Source organism: Scleropages formosus, chromosome 5 (assembly GCF_900964775.1).
Source record: "Scleropages formosus chromosome 5, fSclFor1.1, whole genome shotgun sequence".
In the NCBI taxonomy this organism is placed as follows: Eukaryota; Metazoa; Chordata; class Actinopteri; order Osteoglossiformes; family Osteoglossidae; genus Scleropages; species Scleropages formosus.
In genome coordinates this window covers 37,992,817-38,015,218 of record NC_041810.1, presented here as the reverse complement: position 1 = coordinate 38,015,218, position 22,402 = coordinate 37,992,817, and the positions used below count along the sequence as shown (strand labels likewise).

Here is a 22,402-nt window from a genome sequence, read left to right as displayed (position 1 = left end):
CAGTGGGCTTGCTCTCTGGCGGGTCTGGGGTTCGAGTCCCGCTTGGAGTGCCTTGTGATGGACTGGCATCCCGTCCTGGGTGTGTCCCCCTCCAGCCTTACGCCCTGAGTTGCTGGGTTAGGCTCCGGTTCCCATCGACCCCATATGGGACAAGCGGTTCAGAAAGTGTGTGTGTGTGCGTGCATGCGTGCGTGCATGCATGCTTATGACAGCAGAGGGTGTGGTGGCACAGGGGGCTTGGCTGGGTCCTGCTCTCTGGCGGATCTGGGGTTTGATTCCTGCTTGGGGTGCCTTGTGATGGACTGGCATCTCGTCCTGGGTGTGTTCCATCCCCTTCTAGCCCTATGTCCTGTGTTGCCGGGTTAGGCTCCGACTCGCCGTGACCCTGCTGGGGAATAGCGGCTTCAGTGTGTGTGCGTGCCTGCGTGCATACCTGTGCTCACCATGGCATCTGCACTTTGATTTCTGTACTAGGGTTGTCTACCCACTTCCTGTGTGCAAAGTGAATGAATGACCCTGGTCACAGGGCTGGTGTGGGGGCTGTGGGTTATGCTCCTTACCTCCCCTAAGGCAAACGCTTGTATGCCCCAGCTGGCTTGAGCCCAAACGTATAACTCTGAGTGCCCCAGTCTGCACTGATTCAAATGATCAATCCTCCCTGAAGAGAACACCTAGACTGTGCTTGATGTCCAAGTAATCCATGTTCATACTGCATACAGTGGAGTTTTTGTCTTTGTTCCAAAGCAACACAAACCCTTTTCTAACGCGAACTGGTGGGAAAGCTGTGCTAGACACGTCCCATGGGATCAGGGTGTCTGAGGCATGTTGTGTTACCACCCCCAACCTGGCCCCGTTGCAACGGGCACCGTATCGGCTGATCTCTGTGAGTCCATCTCATTGCAGGCCTATATTTAGACAAAGCCCATGCTCACTGTGGGGATCCTCATTGACGGCACAGACACAGTAGGCTCTTCTCATGACCCCGGCCCAGGCCAGATCACACCCTGTCCATCTGCGGGAGATCAGTGGTGCGTATGGAGCCATGGGAATTTTTCACTTAACATAATGACAGACGTCTGACTCACGTCACTCAGAGAGCCCACTTCCTATTTTCAGTCTGGCCGGGAAAATTCCGTCCCATCCCACCTGTCTGTGCCTAACTCTCCACTGAGAGTAGTGACCACTTGTTGAGCTCTTGAGATGCGACAGATGACTGTGAGCTTTGCTGCTCTTTTTTCTCCCTCTCAGTGGTTTGGTCTTAATTAATTTGTTTGACTTTGTGTTACCTCTCCTTTGGCTGCTTTTCTGGCATATCATCAGAGTCTGCTCTCCACCTAGGTAACACATGTGTGCGTGGGCTGATTCGTGTGTGTATGAAGCAGGTGGTTACAGATCTCATGGTTTGGAAAGAAGGGCTTCCAGTGATGCAGAATTAGATGCTTGAAAACGACACTGTTTGCTGTGATTTCGCGGAAATGTGGATGTTGCAGAATGTTAGTGGAAGTTAAGAGAGACACATGGCAGGGCGTGCTGCTATCAGGTTGCTCATTATTTGATGTGTGTGAGCCAGTCAGAAGTACAAGAGTAGGTGTTGACAGTGGGTCTCTTCTTCCCTCTTTCAGATGAACCGGCCCATCCAGGTGAAACCAGCTGACAGCGAAGGACGAGGAGGTAATTGGTTTTCCCTTCAGTGCTTCCACTGTCCCCTCAACACATTTTGGTATGCCGGTGCGCAGAGAGAGCCACACGTGGCTCTCTGGCCACTCACATAGGTCACTCACTCTCACCAACGAAAGCTCCATCCCATCTGTGCAGGGAGCCGACTTCCCTTAGGTCTCCTTGTGAAAATGTCTGGCCTGCCCTCCTTTGCTTTCCACTGCCCCCAGAGCTCCTTAGACCATAAGGCATGCTTCACCTACTCAAAGCACTGCATCTCTGAACTAGAGCCAGTCCTTTTGACTGCTCTGCTGCTGCATTTCATGCCCAGACAGAAATTTCCTTTTGCCTAATGCATGGATGAAGTTGTGAAGACCACTTCTTCTCACAGGTGATCAGTTTCAGTCTATGTGTCCACAAAACAGATACAACTGCCAGGGGAATACGGCTGATTCATATTGTCAGGACTTATCCCCCTGTCCAAATCCACAGTTGATGAACATTGTTGGCTATTTGTATTCAATAGCCAGCTGTGATGGTTTAAGATGGATATGATTTCCTCCACATTGCTCGCTGCAATCGGTGAACATAAATAGGATTTTTTGGCCAAGTACAGTTGGTGGATAAGAATAAGGTTTCTTCAGCAGTGCATGAGCTCCGTGCCCCTCCTTCCTGGACTGAGGCCCCGCTGTGATTTACACTGCCAGGTTAGATTCAGGCAGCCCATTTCCTCGCCACACAAATCCCATTTAGGTCCTATTTTTGTCACGGCGCCACTTTAATTAATGGCCATCTAAAAACAGGCAAAGTCTGACCGACAGGGCTTGGGCGGGAGCCAGTCTGCGTCTGGCGGAGATGGATTGGATGGAGGGCCAAAGAGAGAAGGATGGACGGGCCTCGCTATCAATTACTGCTCTTTCTCTACCGGGAGAAGAAATACAGGCAAGGGAGGAAAATGCAGGCGGCTCTATGCCGAGCGTAAGCCTCAGGCTTCTGCAGTCTGCCAGTCAGCCAGGGACACCTTCCAGGCAGCCTGGGAAAAAGGTGGTGTGTGTAATGGAACTGGGGCAGAACAGGAATGAGGAAGAAAAGCCTACAAGAGCAAAAGGAAGTGCTCTCCACAGTTGCCGACTAGTGATGAGAATGACCAGAAGGTTCTACTAAATAGATCTTCACAAGGATGCAATGCTTTTCATGAGCTTCTGGGGTGATGGCACCTGTATGAGCATGCAGATCTGTCCCCACGTGATAACCTGATCTCCTGCGCAGTTGAAATGGCTCCGCTGCTGCCGTTCCTAAAGCCCAGCCACATTTGTCAAGTACATGACACTGGCAATTATCAGTCTGGGGGAGATGCAGGGGTGTCTAGTTTACATGCCTCCACAGCCGTTAGTGCCCATTAGTGGGCTCTGACGTTATTTTGGAAACCCCTCCCCCACACCTGTTCTTCTTGGGAAAGATGTAGTCTCTCAGAAGAGGAAGATGGGTCAGCTATGGTGGCTCACCTTTGGCAAGCCGCACTCCCAGACCACACACTGAGCCATGCCGGAACACAGTGTCTGTCATGTAATTTATCTCTAAATGTCTGTTGCTTCACTAAAGCTGATCCACTGCTTTCCTGTTGCTGGGGTTGTCTACAGTTAAAGCAGAAGTTATTACATCTGCAGCATTGTCTTGGATGCTATGGCAAGCAGGATCGTCCCATGCAGGACTCGTGTCCTAAGTTCGACACAACTACCAAGAAAATCACCACTATTTGCTCTGCACTGGGCTAATTCTCAACAGGGCGGTCCTTAAATTCAGGTTAACCCCGACACTTGCTGAAGGTTTGGCAGCAGAGCTCTGGTCGTCGTCGTGCTGAGTTTCCAGGCAAGGCTGACAGAAGGATGGTTGAGACATGTAAAAGAGTGGTATGGATACAACAGCACCAGGCTCAGTAGTAAGCCAGAGCAGAGGCACCAATGTCTACCCTACACCTCCACCACATCCATCCTCATGACCTTGTCAACCAGGTTCTCTGTGATGGGAGATAGCCATGAGCTGTTCCACTTATCCCACTGAAAGCTTGGTAAAATGGGCACCAAGTCCAATTAGTATGAATATGGAAGAAAGCAGCAAGCACAGCATAATGACAAGGCCCTCTACTCTCAGCTAGAGTTGACCCTGCAGGTGTGGTGTATGATTATATGAGATATCTCCTCCTCCTCTTTCTGTTTTCAAAATCACCATTCAAAGGCAGGGCCCTCTAGTGGAAGGGGGTGACAGTGACAACACTTCTTGCTTCTCTGAAGCATAGATGGCAAAGCCCACTGGGAAGCTGGGGGGCGGGGGGATGTCTGCCACTGCAGCAGCAGAAGCATTCCTTTTCCTCACAGGTGAACCTAAATTATTTTGGTTCACACCCAAAACATAAGACTTGGCTCCAGCCAGATAAAATTGCATTTTCTCGTTTGGCTGGTGCTTTTCTCCAAAGTGACTTACAGTGTTAAGCTACTTACAATGACTTACCCATTTTTACAGCTGAGTGATTTTACTGGAGCAATTTAGGCAAAGTACCTTGCTCATGGGCACTACAGCTAGAGGCAGAATTCAAACCTGGAACCTTTGGGGCCAAAGGCAGCAGCTCTAATTGTGTAACAACTAGTTACACTAATAAGTGTGATGACTGAAAAAGCTCATTTTTGGGAAGAAGCCCTTGTATACAGTTCATTTTGCTGGTTTTTAGAGCGTTGGTAAAATATTAATCATTTCATTGCATGCTGACTTGCTACACTGCTCTTAGCAGTGGGCCATTTGAAGATGTGAGCCTTCTAATAGTTTTACAAAATATGTCATGATACTAGCATACAGTCCCTAGTGGTGCTGGTCTCAATTTCAGATGATCCACTGCTGTTGTTATATTTTTGTGCACCCTTGCTCATAGGAACGCTGCAAGTATAATTCCAGGGGCCGGTAGCTCTTTGGCTTTCAAGATCACTAACCAATCCACATAATAGCTCATCAGAAGCAATGCTGATGTCAGATCATTATTCCAAATAAAAAAAGAAAAACAGCATGCCTGAAGACAAACTACTAGGAAAGCTGACATCGGCACACAGGAATGAAAATGTTAAGTGGGTTTCCAAAGACTCATTCTCTTACTTGAAACGCAGTGACATATGAAATAAAGCAAGAACAATCCAGTGAGTATAGATTCTGCCTAGGAAAAAAGCACCTCTCAGTTCTGAAGAGAGGAATATCAGTCTTGACAGCATATGGCGTCCGTGAAAAATCCATTAATTTTTAATACACTGGGTGCTAAAATCAAAAGGCTTTCTGAGACAAGCAATTGTCAGATGTCAGTAGTGTTTTCATAACTTTTTTTGATCTGCCTTTATTTGCATTTATAAACCTGGCTGTCCATACGTTATTTCAGTCTGGACATGGCTGAGGCTGACAACGGATGGGATCATTTTCCACACAATTAAGTCCACCTTCTATGAAACATGAGTGAATAGCATCAAATTGGGATGTATGTATATCTGATTTAGGATGGTGGGGAGTGTTAGGGGCAGGCTGTAAGACAGACACTTGCCCTTGGTTTCCCACAAGCTTTATTTTAAGTGGAAGTGTGGAAGATAGGGGGTATGAATGTGGGGTGGGGGTAAGGGGGGGTAAGGAGCTTGGAGCTTCATGCACATTGCAGCAAAGAGCAGAGAGAGGCCAGTTAGAGGTATAGACAATGTACAGCGAGAGACCAGACAGAGAAAGAGTGAGAGAGGTGGAGAGGAGTGACCCCATGGGGGATGGGATGTGGGATGCACATGAGAGAACAAATACTCTGCTGAATGGGGTCAGTCTGCCAGTTGGGGCTGGCGTGCCTGTCGAAGACTCTCGACCATATAGACTCTAAATACGATTGAGTTCAGGTCCCACCCTCTTCTGGATGTAAATGCATAATTCTATTTTAACTCAGTATTCATTGATTTTTTTGTTCTTTTTACACAAAGAACTCTCTCTCTCTCTTGGCACCAGGTTAAATATCTCTTTATTCACTGTGTGCATTAGAAGTCATTTATTCATATTCATAAATGCACTTTAAAGCCCGTGAGTGGCTTAGGGAGAGTGGGAAAAGCACAAATCCAATAACCACCACTTGGGAGGCTGGCGTGAAGCACGCTAATGAATTGCGGCCTGCGTGAGATCCAATGGGAAGCCAGCAGAGGAGCTTCTGCGGATGCTCCAAGTGGGGCTGCAGTTCTGAGGTCAGTCAATGAAAAGGCAGTGGATCCAAATTTGGTTTGCAACATATTTCCCTAAACAGAAGCCACACAGAGGAACACCAGTGCTGTCTCTTGGCTGCACCTCGAGGTCATTCACTTTGCTTTCATTAACACAGGAATGTAGACCTGCTACCAGCACACTGTCTAATTAACTCAACTGCATGGTGCTGTGGCAAAACCTGGAGGCCCAGCGTGTGGCCTGGTGGTGTCTGAGCATTCGCACATGACAGCATTTGCACTCCTGCTCCTGCCACCGAGGCGTGCTGTTGGGAGCTGCGACGGGCAGAACTGCAGCAGTGGCAAATGGGTACACAGTAGATAGTCTGACTTGTCTCAACTCTGTGTGTCACTGGAGCAATTTTAGTCCGTAAAACAAAATGCCAGAGTTACAAATTTGTCTTGTAACGGAGTTTTTATATTTAAAAAAAATGGTCCTGTGCCATACACATGGTGGTTTTGCAAGGGTTAAATGATGCTCAGTTTTCAAAAATTAGGGAAGTCCTAAGCTGAGGAGCTGTGCTGGGTGTACAAACACAGGACTGTGTTTATGCAGTGCAGGCAAAGGGAAGTAATGCAATTTAGTGGTAAGAGGAGGGGAAGGAGTGTCTCTCTTGGGCAGCCAGAGGTCTCTGTGCCCTCAGATTTGCTCTGATCACACACCTTGTCTGAAATACAGCATTGGAGTTCTGCTTTGACTGGTGCTTTTGACAGTGGATTGAACATTTACACAAAACCTCACAGTCTTTGTTCCCCAGTTACACAGGCAGAGCTGAAGAGCAACCAGGCTAGGGGTCAAATATTTTGAGAGTGGAGGCTGCTGTTCCCTGAAAGAAAACACCCACACAGAAGGTGCACCAAACACGAGCAAACAAGAAGAGAGGCTAATTTGTAGTAATTCAGTCGTAAACTATATAGCACATGACTATGCAGAGATGTAGAGAAGAGAGTTAAATATTATCAATTTTTCATTCTAAGGTGGGAAGTTGGTGCTACACCATACTTCTGGGAGTATAATGTAAATGAATTGCATCTATAAAGGATGCTCTATTGATATTTTTCATGTAAAATAAGCAATGAGCAGGAGCCCTGCATTTAATGCGGTCTGGCAGGTCCAGGTGAGGCTCCTGTTCCTCTCTCCAAGGCAAATGGCTCCAAGCAAAGACTAGCTGTGTCGTTTCCAATCAAGCGCTCGTGCTCCTCATGCCACTTTGGATCAGCCCCAGGGACAGGCTCTCACCAGAGGCTCAGTTAATCCATGACTCTGCTGAATGAGAAACAAACACTGATGGGGAAAATGAAGAATGTGATTAATTCCTAACCAAAGAGAACAACTGATTCCTAGGCAGCTCATCAGAAGAAAACCCTACTCCATCTGTAAAGCAGCCTGCATTTGGTGTGAGGTGACACCCCAAGTTCTTCCTCAACACTTATGCACTCATGCTATAGAAACTCCATAAGAGATGGAAGCTCAGTCAAGTCCTCTCAATGTTGCTCGGTATCATATGCAGTTAAGGATCATGCACCTACCCTCAAAACTCCAGCTCTGCAGGTTGGTCCCTCTCTGGAGTCCAAGGTATTTGATAAAAGTGCTTTGTTGAAAGGTGAATCAAAGTTTACTTGAAAGCAGCTTGTTGGAAGAAAATGGAAAATCTTTGGACTGTATTGAACATATAATGGTTAACATCTGACATATCTGACATAAATCACGCCTGTCGTGCCTGGTCCTTGAGGCCTTGAATCCTGCACATTTAATTAGTCCCTGACTGACACCAGGAACAGCAGGAGAGGTGCCTTACAGTCCAAATAATTGCTGCAATAAAACAATTATAAATAGAGTGAAAGTCAGGGTTCCCTGCTGACCAGGGTTGAGCACCATGGTGTAGACAAGCACAGTTACACAATGCAATGTCTTGTGCTCTTGGATGGTGGTCTGCCTCCTCATGAGGGGGACCGACTCTGCTGTGCTGGGGGGGGTTTCGCACAGCGTTGTGAAAGCTGGCCAATGGCGGCTGCTGTGTCGGCCTGTGCCCTTTCTCTTTCCTTCTGCCTTTGTTTTTCTCTCCAGAAGACAGGAAGCTCTTCGTGGGCATGCTGGGCAAGCAGCAGAGCGAAGATGACGTGCGGCGGCTGTTCGAGAGCTTCGGCCAGATCGAGGAGTGCACCATCCTGAGAGGGCCTGATGGGGCCAGTAAGGGTCAGCGGCAACATTCCCCTGCCCCCCACACCCTTCCCATGCTGCCACTGCCTCCACGCTGGCTCTGTTAGGATATCTGAAAGCTGCAGAGTAGCGCTTGTGCAGCCTCACGTTCCTGGGCTATCCTTACTTAATATCACACTGAATTTTAACCTTAAGTGTATCTAAACTCTGTATCCTAATTAATATCCATGTTTTAACATTGCCTCATTCAGAATGCTTCATTTTGCACAATATTTCCATTTTATTTTTGGAAAGGAAGATTGTGAACTAGATTTTTCCTGTTACTTGTACACACTTGTTGGATGCTCACTTAGGGTTGGCAAAGAATAAATTGAAGTATTACTTTGAAATCTCTGGTAATATATTTGTTAAAATTATTTTAATCGTAGCATAGCAGGACATACTGGTCATCTGTTGAGCAAGTCACGTTCTCAGTATGTTACTCCGCTCCATGTCCAATTCCGTGTTTCCTCCCATGTCTGCGACTGTGCGTTGCCACTGCTCAGGGCTTTAATTACTATGGTTTCAGAATGCTCATGGAAATTACACTTCTCCATCACAACGGAGAACAGTGTCAGTGCTGCATGTGCTACCATTTAATTCCTACACAGTGATAATTTCATGCTGATTTTGGGTTATATTACAGTAGCAGCGTTGTTATGACTTCAGGTGAGACTTCATGAACAGCTCAAAATTACTTTGCCTTGTGCTTGATCAATGAAACGTTCCTTCATTCTGTAGTCATTATACAACCTTTCATTTATTATATTACAAATTTTGGGGTTTTGTTTGCTATATCTTTTTACCCAAAGGAATTAAATTGGGTTACGGTTACTGAAACTGATACATTACCAGTATGCACTGAATAGCTTGATACTTTAATTTATTGGTTTTCCAGTTATTTACCTTGCACAGTGCAGGTACGATATCAGGTTCTCTTTGGACAACATTTCAGACATTAAGCACATTCTTACACTACCGTCAGTCCTACTGGATATAAAAGTATGTTAGTCTTTTGCAAAGGCAAAGGCCCTTAGGTTGCTGGCTCCCACCAAACATAGTTTCAAATTCACACTGTTCAGAGAATGTCTGTTTTTAATCCTATATGGTGGAATACCACACATCTACTACCAGTGGACAGTGGATTAGAGTACAGCACTCAAAAAAATGGTGAATTTCATATTTGGCACAAGTCACATTTGGTGGCCTTAAGAATCCCTTTGTGGCCCAGTTTATTTTGCGAACATTTCCTCCACCTGATGCGCTGAACTGATGCATGGGAACTAAAGAATGCCCGGGTGACCCAGAAGTCTGATATGCGCTATGCTTTGGAAGCGCACTACAAAGTGCTTTCAGGCAACTTGCTATGAGAAAGTAATGAAAAAAAAAACAGCTTTACCCTTCCTGTGTAAGTGTATAAGTGTATCACTCACTGACGGAGTTGAATAGAGCAGAGAACTGTGGAGAATAATGGGGAGATGGCTTTTGAGTCTATAATTAAGTTGTGTTATAAATGTCAGCCATTCAGCCTGATGGGACTCATAAATACTCATTCCTTTCCTGGTAATTCAAAAGGCAGCGCAGAACCTCCCAGTTGAAAGCAATCCTGCTCCCCTTTTCCCTCCCTGACTATCAAACTGGAAAACCACAATTCCACATAATGCCGCAGTGAGCCGCTCTCGCAGGTCTTCAGAAGACTTAGCTGAGCCTGGAAATTCTTCTTTCTAGGTCAGGGAAAGGGACACTTCCCAATGGGCTGACAGGGGAACCATGCAGAGGACCCCATCCATTTTACATGCACCGCATTTGTGGGAGGGAGCAGGACACATGAAGCCCAGGGGGGTCTGAGCTGCTCATCCTGGAGACAGCTGCAGTTGAAAACGGTCACGTGTTTCCAGGCTGTCCCTTAATGTTGATGCTCCAGAGGTCAAATTGGTCCGTTTGTTCAGGGACATGAGGTTCATTTGTGAGCGCTACATTCCAGGGAGATGAAAGCTTTTACATTTCTTTCCTGAAGAACAAGCTACAGAACTAACACAATATTAGCGAAAAGGGAGACTCTTCTTTCAGAAGCTTAATTTCTTAATCATTCATACCTTTTAAAAAACTTTACTGGCAACACGTATCTTCTGGGATGTTTATCGAGGATATTTTTCCATTGAAGGCAGACCTGTTTTAGGAATACCTTTTTGTTTTAGACATCTCTGACATTTGAACCTTGCATTACTGAATCTTTCTTTAAACCCAAAGCATTACTTAGGTTAAAACATTCAATGGAAATGGCTTTAAAATGCCCAAACAGGATGCAAAAAATCCAGTTCCTTTCTGTGAACCACTAGGATCTCACCAGTTCCAACATGTCCATTCAAAGTACATGAAAACAATTCTGTATAAAACACCAGGTCTAGAAAATATACCAAAATCTTCACCTGAGGCTATTTTTTCAGTACATGCCACGCATGTGTACTCTAAATGTACTAATGTGGTCCAATTTAGGACAAAGAAAAATAAATACATGCTAGTTCATAAGTGCTTTCATTATATCCTTGTAAAATGTGTTTTGTTTTTAACAAAAAAAATCCATTTCCATTAAAAAAACACAATTTGTATTATACTCTACAGTAGTGAAATTATCTAAAGCATTTCTGTCAAAGATGAAGCTAGTTTTAAAGTTACCATTGAAGTATGCTAGAAAAAAAAATCTCATCAGGGATCAGTGCTAGTACTCATGTCTGGCAGTTGCAGGTAGCTCTTCTTAGCCAATTACCAGCTCATTAACAGCACACCTGTACTGAGAGATGACCAGTGTGAGAGATGCACACCTGACTAGCACCTGTTAGGGTTAAAACAAAACAACAGAAAAGAAAACAAAAGAAAGCAAAGCTTTACTCTCAATTTCTCTGTGCAGTACAGGCTGCACGGGACTGGAAACTAAATAATTTGATTAAATATGTCATCTAAATCATAATACTCGGTAACTAGAAATAAATTACACAATATTCTGTAATTTTTGGATTTCGCATTGAATGTACAGAACGTATCTGTCTGATGAACTCCTAAGAAAAGTTCAGCACACGTTGTTTGATATGAGTTTTTATATATTCATTGTATTTCTGTGCAAGCCTTTTGAAAAAATACTGCAAAGCAATTACTGCAAGAAATTTTTAATTGATTACGCATAAAGTGGTTGTGATCTGGAGTTGTCAGAATGTACATACGGTATGTAGACATTTGGACAGATAAATTCTGCTACGGTTTGTCAACACAATATCTCGCAGAAGAAAGGATAGGCAGATCACGATGTGTGAATCTTAAACAGATTAATAATCACAAACGAGCCCAGAAATGAAAGGCTTTGACTTCCATCCTCCCAAGTTGGAAGGTTTTATAAATGATCAAGGGCCACTGAACAATGAGTGGCTAATGCATTCAGCACAATTAGAATGATTTATTTCCCGTTATGCACTGAAGACATAAATGATGGAATGCATTAAGGAAGCGTTTGGATGAAAGTGATGGTAATGAGTGTTTTTACCTTGTGCGAGGCCGGACCCCTGATGGCGAGCTTCTCACTGTCTGTCTCTCTGATCCGTCAGCAGGCTGTGCCTTTGTCAAGTTCTCCAGCCACGCCGAAGCACAGGCAGCCATCAACACCCTGCACGGTGGACAGACCATGCCGGTGAGAATCACATGGGGAGGTCACACGTATACAAAGGCAGCAAGACACATGCACATTAGTACTTACATTCTCAACAAACACATGAACGTATATAGAGACATCAGACGTAGACATACTTATCAACACAAGACACCGTTGCAGACACACTCATGTTCCTAAAGGAATTAGTGTAGCACCAAATCCCTCATACTGTGTTGTGAGTGTTCTGTATGGAGAAGTGTGTGCTGTCTCACAGTTTTAGGGAAGACTCTCTGCAGATTGTACTGGCTTAATCCCAAATCCATCAAAATCATGACACATTTAGGGAGGAGGTGGCTGCGAGTAAAGATTTGCCAAATGGTGAATTAATCCACTAAAAACCCCAATTACCTGCATCTGTAAACACACACACTTTGTATTCCGCTTGTATAAAGCAGACACACATGAGTGGCCCTCAAACTGTAGCTCAGCCATCCCTGTCCTGGAGGAAGTCAGGGTTACATCCAATGTGTCCTCCGGAGATGCAGACCCAGAACTGCCATCCAACTTGACATATGGAACCACAAGTTGGCTCTGCTCATTTTTGAAGGTGTTCAGAAATATGAGCTCACTATGTGTATAAATAGAATAAGGCAGAGATGGTCAGAATATGATGTACACAAGAATACTTGTTTGGATTTATCTATATTGTACACCTGTTAAAGCCTCAACGGGGGCCAGCATTAAATCTGATTAATTGGCTCGCTGGCAATTAGTGTTTATCTGACAAAGTTCGGATGGCAAAAGTGATCCAGTCTATTTGGATGAGTGCGCAGCCACATGTCTCCAGATTCAGATGCTGGGAATTTGGGGCCCCAAGCCCAGACCCTGGTCTGAGAGTGGCTGTGATGCCTGGATGCAATCCACGAGAAAAATAAAAGGTATATCAAAGTTAAATATCAAAATTGCAGAACTGTATTCATGTGTTGCTAGTCCCACACCCCACCAGGAAGCCTCATGCAGTCCCACCTGTGGTGGCCCCTTGTGTGTTGTGAGCCTCTTTTTGAGAGCGAGTGAAGGAGTCCACCTACTCCTCAGAAATAAACTAAAAAGTTTGAAACCACAGATTACAGATCCGGTAAGTGATGCTGCAGGATAGTCAAAGATCCTATAACAAATGAATATATTTTTAAATAAGTTCCTTGAACAGCATGTGCTCCTCTAGGCTTAATTCAAACTGTGAAAGAAGGAGCTGGGTATCTGTGTGACCCCTGTCATGGTGTGTTACAGCAGTGTGGGAGAGAGCATTGAAGAGAAGTAGCAGCAGTCTCCTAGTTCATAATGAGACAGTCCTAGGATGCTTGGAAAAGAGCTGCTTATTAGTCTAAACATGTGTTGATTTGGCACCAGCCCTGGAGATGAGGTAAAACTGAATCTAGATAATACTCGGTTTTTAGTGAGTGAGCAATGTATTGATTCAGTTAATGTGATATTGTAATTTAATATATCCAACTATCCACAGATGTGTGTGTATGTCTGTATAGGCCTATATTGTGCAACATGTCAGGTCACTGCACTTAAATCATTAAGTACTTGGTCATTTGTGGCTGTCTTTGCATTTGGCCTAACTGAGTGTGTCTCTAGAGTGTCCAAGTTTTATGAGGGTGGTTACAGAGAGCAAGGAGACAGCTCTTTCCTCCATGTAGAATTTGGTGAACAGGCAAAAGTAGGCTGTGGAATCTGGGGAAAGGCATGCTGGCATTGTCTGGGGAGGGGAACCACTCGAGATTTTTTGTCAAATGAGTTCATTGATGTGGACCATCTGTTGTCTAATTCATAAAAATTCTACCTTTGCACCATAACTAAAACAGCTAAATACCAGAGAAGTTCTAAATAATTGTCAAAAGCAAATTTAAAAGTATTGTTGGGGTTTTGAGGGGGGGTGCGGTGGCACAGTGGCGCAGTGGGTTGGACCAGGTCCTGCTCTCTGGTGGGTCTGGGGTTCGAGTCCCACTTGGGGTGCCTTGTGACGGACTGGCATCCCGTCCTGGGTGTGTCCCCTCCCCCTCTAGCCTTATGCCCTGAGTTGCTGGGTTAGGCTCCAGTTCCCCGCAACCCCGTATGGGATAAGCAGTTCAGAAAGTGTGTGTGTTGTGGTTTCTGAGTACTGATGAGGACTAGTAGTAGTGGGTACTGACTTGTCATGAGGGCAGTTGATAGTGTAATAGTTAAAGATGCTGCCTTTGGCTCTAAAGATTGCAGGCTTCATCCCTACCTCTGACTGTAGTACCCTTGAGCAAGGTACTCACCCTGAACTACTCCAGTAAAATTATCCAGCTGGCTAAATAATTGCAACCTTAACATTACAAGTTGCTTTAGAAAAAAGCCTCAGCTAAATGAAGAAATGTTAATGATGTGTATACACAGTATATTACTGTACAAATGGCTTGGGCCACACCCAAAGATCATATCTAAAGTTACTTATCTGGGCAGTAAATATTCATTTGCTTGTAAAAAAAATTATATAGCATTAAAATAAACACAAAATAAGCAATAAATGTATAAATAAATAATGAATAAATAAATAAATAATGCATTGATGCAATAAAAAAAGTAACAAGAATTTATTGTGTTTCCAAAAACTTCTGACATCTTGTGAGACAGCTAGAACAATACAGGTCTGGTTCGCAAACTTCTCAGCGACCAAGTCCTTCTATGTATTTGTGAAATTCCACCAATAAAACACCTCGTTGAAATTAGGAAGGTAAGGGTTAGCTGAACCAGGTGTGCTACTGGTGCAGAATAATAAAGGTGAGTGTAACAGTAACTAAAAATACTGAGGTATCTTGAGAAAGGTTTTCAAATGCCTAAGCTAACACGCTTTGACAGACACAAAAATCGTAGTTTTTTTTTTTTTTTTTTATATCAACAAGGCTATGGTTAGTGAGTAATACCACATTAAATTGGATTTTCAAGATTTGGTTTTCAAACTGTTATCAAGAATTTGGAAGTACCTGGGCACATAGAAGACACAAAGAGACAAAATGCTGTGGGAGCTCCAGAAAGCTCTCTGCAACTATTGAACAGTACTTAAAGGTCACTTTCTTACAGGACAGAAGGAAATCCAGTGAAGTGCTTGCTCAACATCTGCCATAGTTGTCTGGCACCATAGTACATGCTTTAAGCCTGCAAAGAAGGCATGAAAGAAATATTCTGGTAGGGCATGTTACAGCTAAGAAACCATTTTCAGTATGTGCAAAGGCAAAAAGTATAAGAGATTGCAGTATCTAGGACAAGACGGAACAACAACCAGCAGCAGAAATTCTCATGGCGTGACGAGTGCAAATGTGAAAATTTTGGTTCACGAAACCACCAGTATGTCATAAGAACAGTCGTCGAGAAGTGCAATGATGCCTCCTGTGAAGCACAGTGATGGCTCTGTCATGGTCTGAGGGTGACTTTCATCCAGTGGTCTAGTAATCTTGTCAAAATTGTAAATATAGGTTTATTATATACCTATATTTAATATACCATAATATATTACATACCACTATACAGTAATTATAAGTAAATACTGTCACATGGAACCGAGGTTGCGGGGAGGTCTGGACCCAAGTGCAGGATCGTTCGTCAGAAACCAAGGGGTCAGGCAAGTTCTTGTTGTAGGGGACAGTGAATCGGTAGTCAGAGTGGGAGCGAGGATCCACGGACATAGTCAGGGGACAAGGCAAATGGTCAGAAGCCGGGGAACAACGACTAGGCACTAGGGACAAAGAAGACCAGGCCATAGGCACAGACAGGACAGTTGTCTCAGTAAGATTCCACAAGCGCAAAGGGGCGGAGGAGAGTCTTTTAAAGGTGAGTGCTCTGATTGGCGTCAGGTGCTGTCGATTGTGGTGCAGGCGTGGACATGACAAATACATTACATGAATGTAATTAATTGAAAATAGCAACATGTCATAGTCGAGTTTGAATTTCTTAAATACTTTCTCTTAAATAGTTCATGGAACAGTTGTGTTGTTTAACGTTATAACATTTCAGAATGTGTTTAAGACAATATAGATATTGTATTGGATGCTTCCAGTTTTCCCTTAGGTATATACATTTTACTGCTGCTGTTATCTACAGTGGCTTAAATTGCCATCATTGCGAGATGCAAGTACATCCTTTCAGCAGATCAGCACAGCCAAGATATACAGCTAAGATTTCGATAAGATCCCCTAAGAGGATTTAGAATGGTACAGAAACACCAAGTGGGTGTATTCCTCTCACAAATGATCACGACAGTGGTATGTCTAAGCTTAATACTTCCTAATTTAAGACTACCGATGCAGAAGCGTTTTACAGACTGAAACACTGCATAGCAGTACCCTCCATGCATACAGATTAGAATGTGTAGCAGTTTAACAAAGAAAAAAACCGTATCATATGCGATTTTTTTGCAAACATGCTGTGTGTTTAACAAGATTTTGAGACTGGTAGCCATCTAAGTGTGTCCTAGGAAATTATGAAGAGGGTTTCTTGCTTCTCTGTGTTACTGAGAGATATCTGGAAGGTGAAGTAAATATGGGTTGGTTAGGGTTTCTTCCTCTTTACCTCTGCATGGACAGTGGTTGATGGTTGTACACACTGAAACGAGAAGGCAGTTTTTACTAAAATTACCCTTCTCTTGGATTACATGTGAGACCTTCTAGATTAACTAAACCACCATGATTTCCTCCTACTTAGACCCCAACGGATTTAAAGCAATAAAGGAAAAGGTGCTTTCCAAGAATGGCTTTATGCATTGTATGATTTTGACTATTATTATTTTAGGAAAGACATTTTTTATGTCTCAAGACTTATTAAGAGAAACTGATGATAGATAAATTGGACGGACAGTGTGCACACACACACACCCACACACATAGTTTGAAACCGCTTGCCCCGAGTGGGGGCATGGCGCACCGGAGCCTAACCCAGCAACACAGGGCGCAGGGCAGACAGTACTTTTGAGAATTAGATTTAAATTCAGATGCGCTTTTTCTGCATTTGTCCAATTGTATTTTTCATGGGGCCCTCCAAGGATGAATAATTTGACTAATTGATGTTACTTAAGTAGAATACCAATCTGCTTCCCCAAATTCAAGAGGTACTTATGAATAAATATTGCAGGAATATAAAGCAATTACTTTTACTTTCTGTCCTAAACATATTCAGCAGAGATGTCAGAGAAGGCAATTTTTTGTTGTGGATTTCGAACAAATCCCAGAGTTACATTTTTAATTGAAAAAAGCAGAGGCTTTCTGCTGCATGCAAAATACAACAAGCAATCTTTTCACAAGTCAAGTGGGTTATATTGAGAATTAGATTAGTTTTCGAACCTGTGACGAATCTCTCTGTCACACCTGTCAAAAAAGAGAGCTCCCTATAGCCTTCCTATCACATTCTCAGAATTAATTTGTTTTCAAGGTAGAAGCTGTGCAGGTTATTTCGTTTATTGGTCGGGTTAGGATTTTCTGCTGTAAAGGGAACCATCTGTGTTTTATATTTAGTCTTTGCGTAGTTCCGTCTGCTGCAAGTTCATTCAAAGCACGACACAGTCAAGGCTTGACAGCATCTTTTTTGATTTTCTGTTTGTGATTACTGCATACTGGGTGACTATATAAGTTACTAGGCAAACCCAGGCTGTTACTTCACTGCTGTGGGAGATATGTTAGATGAGCTAAACTTTGCCCATTGGATCCCATAGACCAACACACCCAAACCATGCCAATTTATTAAATCTCCAAACCCTTTGTTTCACCATATTGGATACATTACAGGAGCTAATCCCAGCCTGTTGTTTTCATAAGCCAACACAGACCTGTCAGTTTACAACATGAGATTTATTAAATGAGCCAACCCCAGCCTATGTGAGATACATTACATGAGCAACAGGTCGCTCCTGTTATCTCTGCACTGAAGGAAAGAAGCAGGCTCCTGAGTCATGCCTTTGTGAAACAAGGTTGCCTGGGGCTTTCACAGTCCTGGACCGAGAATACATTCTTCAAAGATGCTAAACAAATAAATAAATAAACAGAGATACATAAAACCGAAATTGAATGTGGTCTAAATGCCAGCTCCGCTGTTGAAAGAAGTTCAGGTGCCGGAGGGGGATGTTTGCTCAGCACTGACCTCATTAAATCCGACAGCCTGGACCATCCACCAGCCCTGGAAAGTTGGGCAGGAACAGGCAAAGGTCAGGAGTTTGAGTAGAACGAAAATTACAAAGGGCAAAAATGGTGTGCTATTAAAGCCACGCTTCAGAGAGCTGATTTGGCTAATTGAAACAGGATCCTCAGAGGGGGCTCCAGATGTGTGTGTCCTGTCCTGGAGCTGGGCGAGTTTCCCCTGAAGGAATTCTGTATGGAGCCTGCACTCTCTCTCTTCCTCACTCTGAGGTTCACTGGGAGCCCCTGCCAATCATTCTGCATGTAGACTCCTCTGTGGCAGAGGAGAAGGCTGCAATAGGTCGAAATTAATCCTGCTGTTTCGGGACACTTATGGTTTACCCAAGCAGAGAGATTGCGGTCATTTTCAGAAACATGTGAATCATCCTCAGCAGCTTTGCTGGGTGCTTGCTTTTGTCTCTTGGGAATTCAACAGCTTTTTTCCAGTCCAGTGGCCCTCTGAAGGACCTACTTGAACAATACGGTCTATACACTGGAATCAAGATACAGGACACTACTGCCTGTCCCTCTGAAATCTGTATTGTTCATTTTTCCCAAACACCTTTCAGGATCTTATTCTGAATGCCCAAGGATGACGCATTGCATGTAGCACAAACACAAGTTAAAGCGAAGTGCTCTTCCTTACCCTCCTGGTTCTATGTACTGATGTTCTTGCCAGTGGCAGACTCATTGGCCCTTGGCTGCCTGTGTCCTTCTTGTTGTGCTATGACTAGCCCCAACAAGGCCTGTACCTCAGAGCTGCTAACAGCATAAGCGGTCGGAAACACAATGTGTAGCACCAGGTTGCTTTGGGTGCTGGTTTGAGATTCATCCCTACGGCATCCTTGCTGCACCTGAAGGCAGTCAGGCATCCTGCTGTTTCAGGAACCAAGGATTCACCGAAATTTATCCCCAGTGAAGATATGGACATTATTTTCTCTTCTCAGTTGGAAGTAAATCTAGAGAAAAAAAAAAAAAAGCAGAGCATTGGTGCAGCATCTCTTGCACATAGACACGAATATTTGTGAGTTCTGTCTTCCACTGCCATTACTTAAGTGTGCAAGTGTGTTTCAGCACAAGGGTGTGTACACTTTGAAGTCTTCCTAAGGATGAAGGTTTAACCTTGTGGTCACCGATCTAGCCCATATATATTACAGTCCACATAAAAACAGGTAAAGAGCAATGGAAGATTTGTCTCTCTGCAGCTTATGGGAATACTTTGACTATGAATAATAGCTGTTCCTTCCATTCATGTTTTAGTGTTACTATTACCTCACATTCACTTTAAAACCTTGAGAAGCTGCCCCCAAAAGTTTACACAGCCAACATCTCAGGGAGTATCAAACCGCGATGGTAGGGCTTCTTATTTTCTCTTGCCAGGGTGCCTCCTCCAGTCTGGTGGTGAAGTTTGCTGACACAGACAAGGAACGCACTTTACGGAGGATGCATCAGATGGCTGGTCAACTTGGGATCTTCAGTCCCATGACCATCCAGTTCGGCGCTTACGGAGCTTACACCCATGCTGTAAGTGATAGTTTCTCCTGGCAGGTGAGAAATATCCCCATCTACACTGACGTAACGTAGTTTCCCTCCCAAAATGTGACAATTTAAGAAGGATTTGAACTGGGAAAAAAATCTTTTGTTATGTTTCCTATTAATAATTTTGTCGAACACTGACAGTACTTCATTTTTAAGGGGCAATGCTTCAATGTGCTGGGCGGTTTAGCACTGTTAAGCTCTGTGTAAGTCCCAATGCACCAAAACCTTGAAATAGGCATATGGTCTTTGTGTTTGTTGATATTTATGTGTCTCTTTTCCCCAATTCTGACAGCAAATGATGCAACAACAAGCTGCCCTCATGGCTGCCACCCAGGGCTCCTACCTGAACCCTATGGCAGCCATCGCTGCAGCGCAAATGCAGCACATGGCAGCATTCAACGTCAACGGCCTCGTCGCAGCTCCCATGACTCCCTCCTCAGGCATGTAGTCACAGCTTTGGTATCTTCTTCAATTATAGTTCAGCGACAGAATTTTCAAGTAAATTGCCACACCACTCATTCACGAAGCTGTACGTGGCCTTTTCACACGGGTATACAGCCATGCCCATTTGTTGCTGTTCTGCTTTTCTTCTTTCCCTCTGAAACAGCAAAGACACCCAGTGTATGGGCATCGGTGTGAAGAGTGAACTTGGGGTGGGAACTGGGTTCTTTCTGTTACCAGTGCATGGGGATGTGTTCGTGTTGATGTTGTGCTGTTTATGGACACACATCTATGGTGCAGTCTGTCATCAGTCTGCTGCAAAAGGTTATTGTAGGGGCTAGGGATGTGGGGGCTTTGTCATCTCAGCTGGAAAGGTAGTGGGTTGGGATGTTGGAGGGACATAGGAGAGAACAGACAAATGACACTGAGGATACACACTGTGTTGAGAGGGAGGGAGTAAGGGGTTGTGTTTTGCTAGCAGGCATTGCCATAGTAGCAGTGGATACGTGTGCAGTCAGACAGCAAATGAACACCTGTTGGCCCTCACTCACCAGTATAAGCCAACAGACCCTGGAGGCCTGGAAGCGCATACCCATTCTCCTGCGTTTTAAATTGAAAAAGAGAGAGAAACTTTTTATTTCCTTCGGCGGGGCAAGATTATGAGGGGTGACATTGATGGAACACGTGGCGAGGCTTGACCCAACATGGGAGAGTTGCTGAGGAGCACCATAGAGCTACCTCTCAGCACGTCCAGTGGAAGTGTTAGATTTTCTCCATCTTCTTACCAGCTGTGCGTTTCTGCGAAATGAATCAGCCATGCTGCTTTTTTGTGAAAGTTCTACTTGCCACCTAAGTCTGAAGGTTTTTGTCCTGCTTGCTTATTGAGACCTTTTTGATCTCACTCTTCTACATCATCTGACCACTCAAGAGTGGAAGGGACTGATTGAATTAAACAAAGTGGCTTTTCGCTACATCCAGCTTTTGTAATCCACAGAAATATGTGTGTTAATGTAATACCTATCAAATATAATCCTATTTGACTTAAATGTCCTTTATGGGAAGGGGGGATGATAATCCCTTGTCAAGAAAATGCACTGACAAGGTGACAAACCTGAAATGTTACTTGAGGGAAGGGGGTTTGGTAATAGACTGATAGGACTAAACCCCCCGAGTCCAATTAAAGTGGTCTTGTATTTGTGGATGGGTCAAATGTGAAGTCTTCCCACCCCACCCACCAACCTCAGCGTTCCGGTTCCTGCTGTCCGCAGGCACCAGCACCCCCCCAGGAATCAGTGCAGCGGCCGTGCCCAGCATCGCCACTCCGCTTGGTGTGAATGGGTTCAGTGCCCTCCCACCTCAGAGTAATGGCCAGCCTGCCTCCGAGCCCATCTACACCAATGGAATTCACCCTTACCCAGGTAAAGAAGAGCCAACACCACTACAATTAGCATATTTTAATAGACTGCTTAGCAAACACTGTTATTCTTTCCTGTTATGATTGTGATAAGGTAACAAAGCATACAGGTCTTCTGTGTGAGATATAATCCTTTCTTTAATGATGGTAAGAAATTAATCTTTGAAAATGGAGGTGTTAAAAGCAAAAATGCATTTAGTTCTGCATAATGTAGGACAGCTGCCGTGATAATGAATGACAAAGTGGATTGCGAGGTGTGTGGCTAATATTTTATGCAAACATTTGTGGCAGGGAGCATTTTATAAAACTGTGAAATGATGGTATTGCCACTCTCTCTGTTTCTCCTGCTATTTATTGATTTTTTTTTTTTTTTGTGTTGTCTCTTTTGTCTTTTTATCTGACTTGTTTTTTTGTCTGCTCTTAAGTCTCTCTGCTTACTTGTTCTGAGCACCACGTTTAAAAATGCTAATTTTCCTTGACCATGTTGTGTAGTTCTGACTAACCTTACTCATAGCTCTGTGTTATGTTATGCTTTATAAACATATGAATTCATTGCCAGCAACAAGAACTGCAGTTTTTTTAAATGTGTACTGCTTAAAATATTAAAAATGCACTATACCATGATTAAATTAGAAAATGTAATATGTGCTCACAAAAAATGCCAAGAGAAGTCATGGACTCGGACGGATAATGGTTTTTGGCTTCATAGTTTCATTTCACCTCTGATAAAAAAATATTGTCTCAACTGTGAGTGCTGGCCTGCTTATACTGTATTATAGCACTACTGTAAATGAGCTCAAATTTTTGTAAATATGTCAGTGTAGCCACCGCTGCCCTGCTCAGGACAAGTAGTTATTGAAATTGGATGAATGCTGTGATGGACTGTGTCTATGTTGTGATGGTCTGCTTTGCACTTGTTTGCCGCTATGTTCAGGGGCGATTTCGGGATTTTTTAAATGAGGTGGCACGAGGGAATCAAGAACCAGTCGTGGGGGGGGCAACATTTCACATTTCACAAAACCCTACATTTCAGCGTTTACCACTTTATTGTAGCCTATTTGGGAA

At 43.9% G+C, this 22,402-nt stretch overlaps 1 protein-coding gene across 6 annotated transcripts in view; it reads left to right on the top strand.

The window, feature by feature from the left end:
* The window catches only part of celf6 (CUGBP Elav-like family member 6), a 117,414-nt gene that overhangs the window by 74,511 nt on the left and 20,501 nt on the right, over window positions 1-22,402 (top strand). For 2 of the 6 annotated variants that reach the window (XM_018745258.2, XM_018745253.1), the window contains exons 3-8: window positions 1,623-1,671; window positions 7,984-8,112; window positions 11,715-11,794; window positions 19,324-19,491; window positions 19,775-19,922; window positions 21,192-21,341. In XM_018745258.2, the coding sequence (XP_018600774.1) occupies window positions 1,623-1,671; window positions 7,984-8,112; window positions 11,715-11,794; window positions 19,324-19,491; window positions 19,775-19,922; window positions 21,192-21,341 (724 nt within the window). Of the gene's footprint in view, window positions 1-1,622; window positions 1,672-7,983; window positions 8,113-11,711; window positions 11,795-19,323; window positions 19,492-19,774; window positions 19,923-21,191; window positions 21,342-22,402 lie in introns of all 6 variants that reach the window. The other 4 variants (XM_018745255.2, XM_029252047.1, XM_018745254.1 and 1 more) reach the window with 4 other exon arrangements.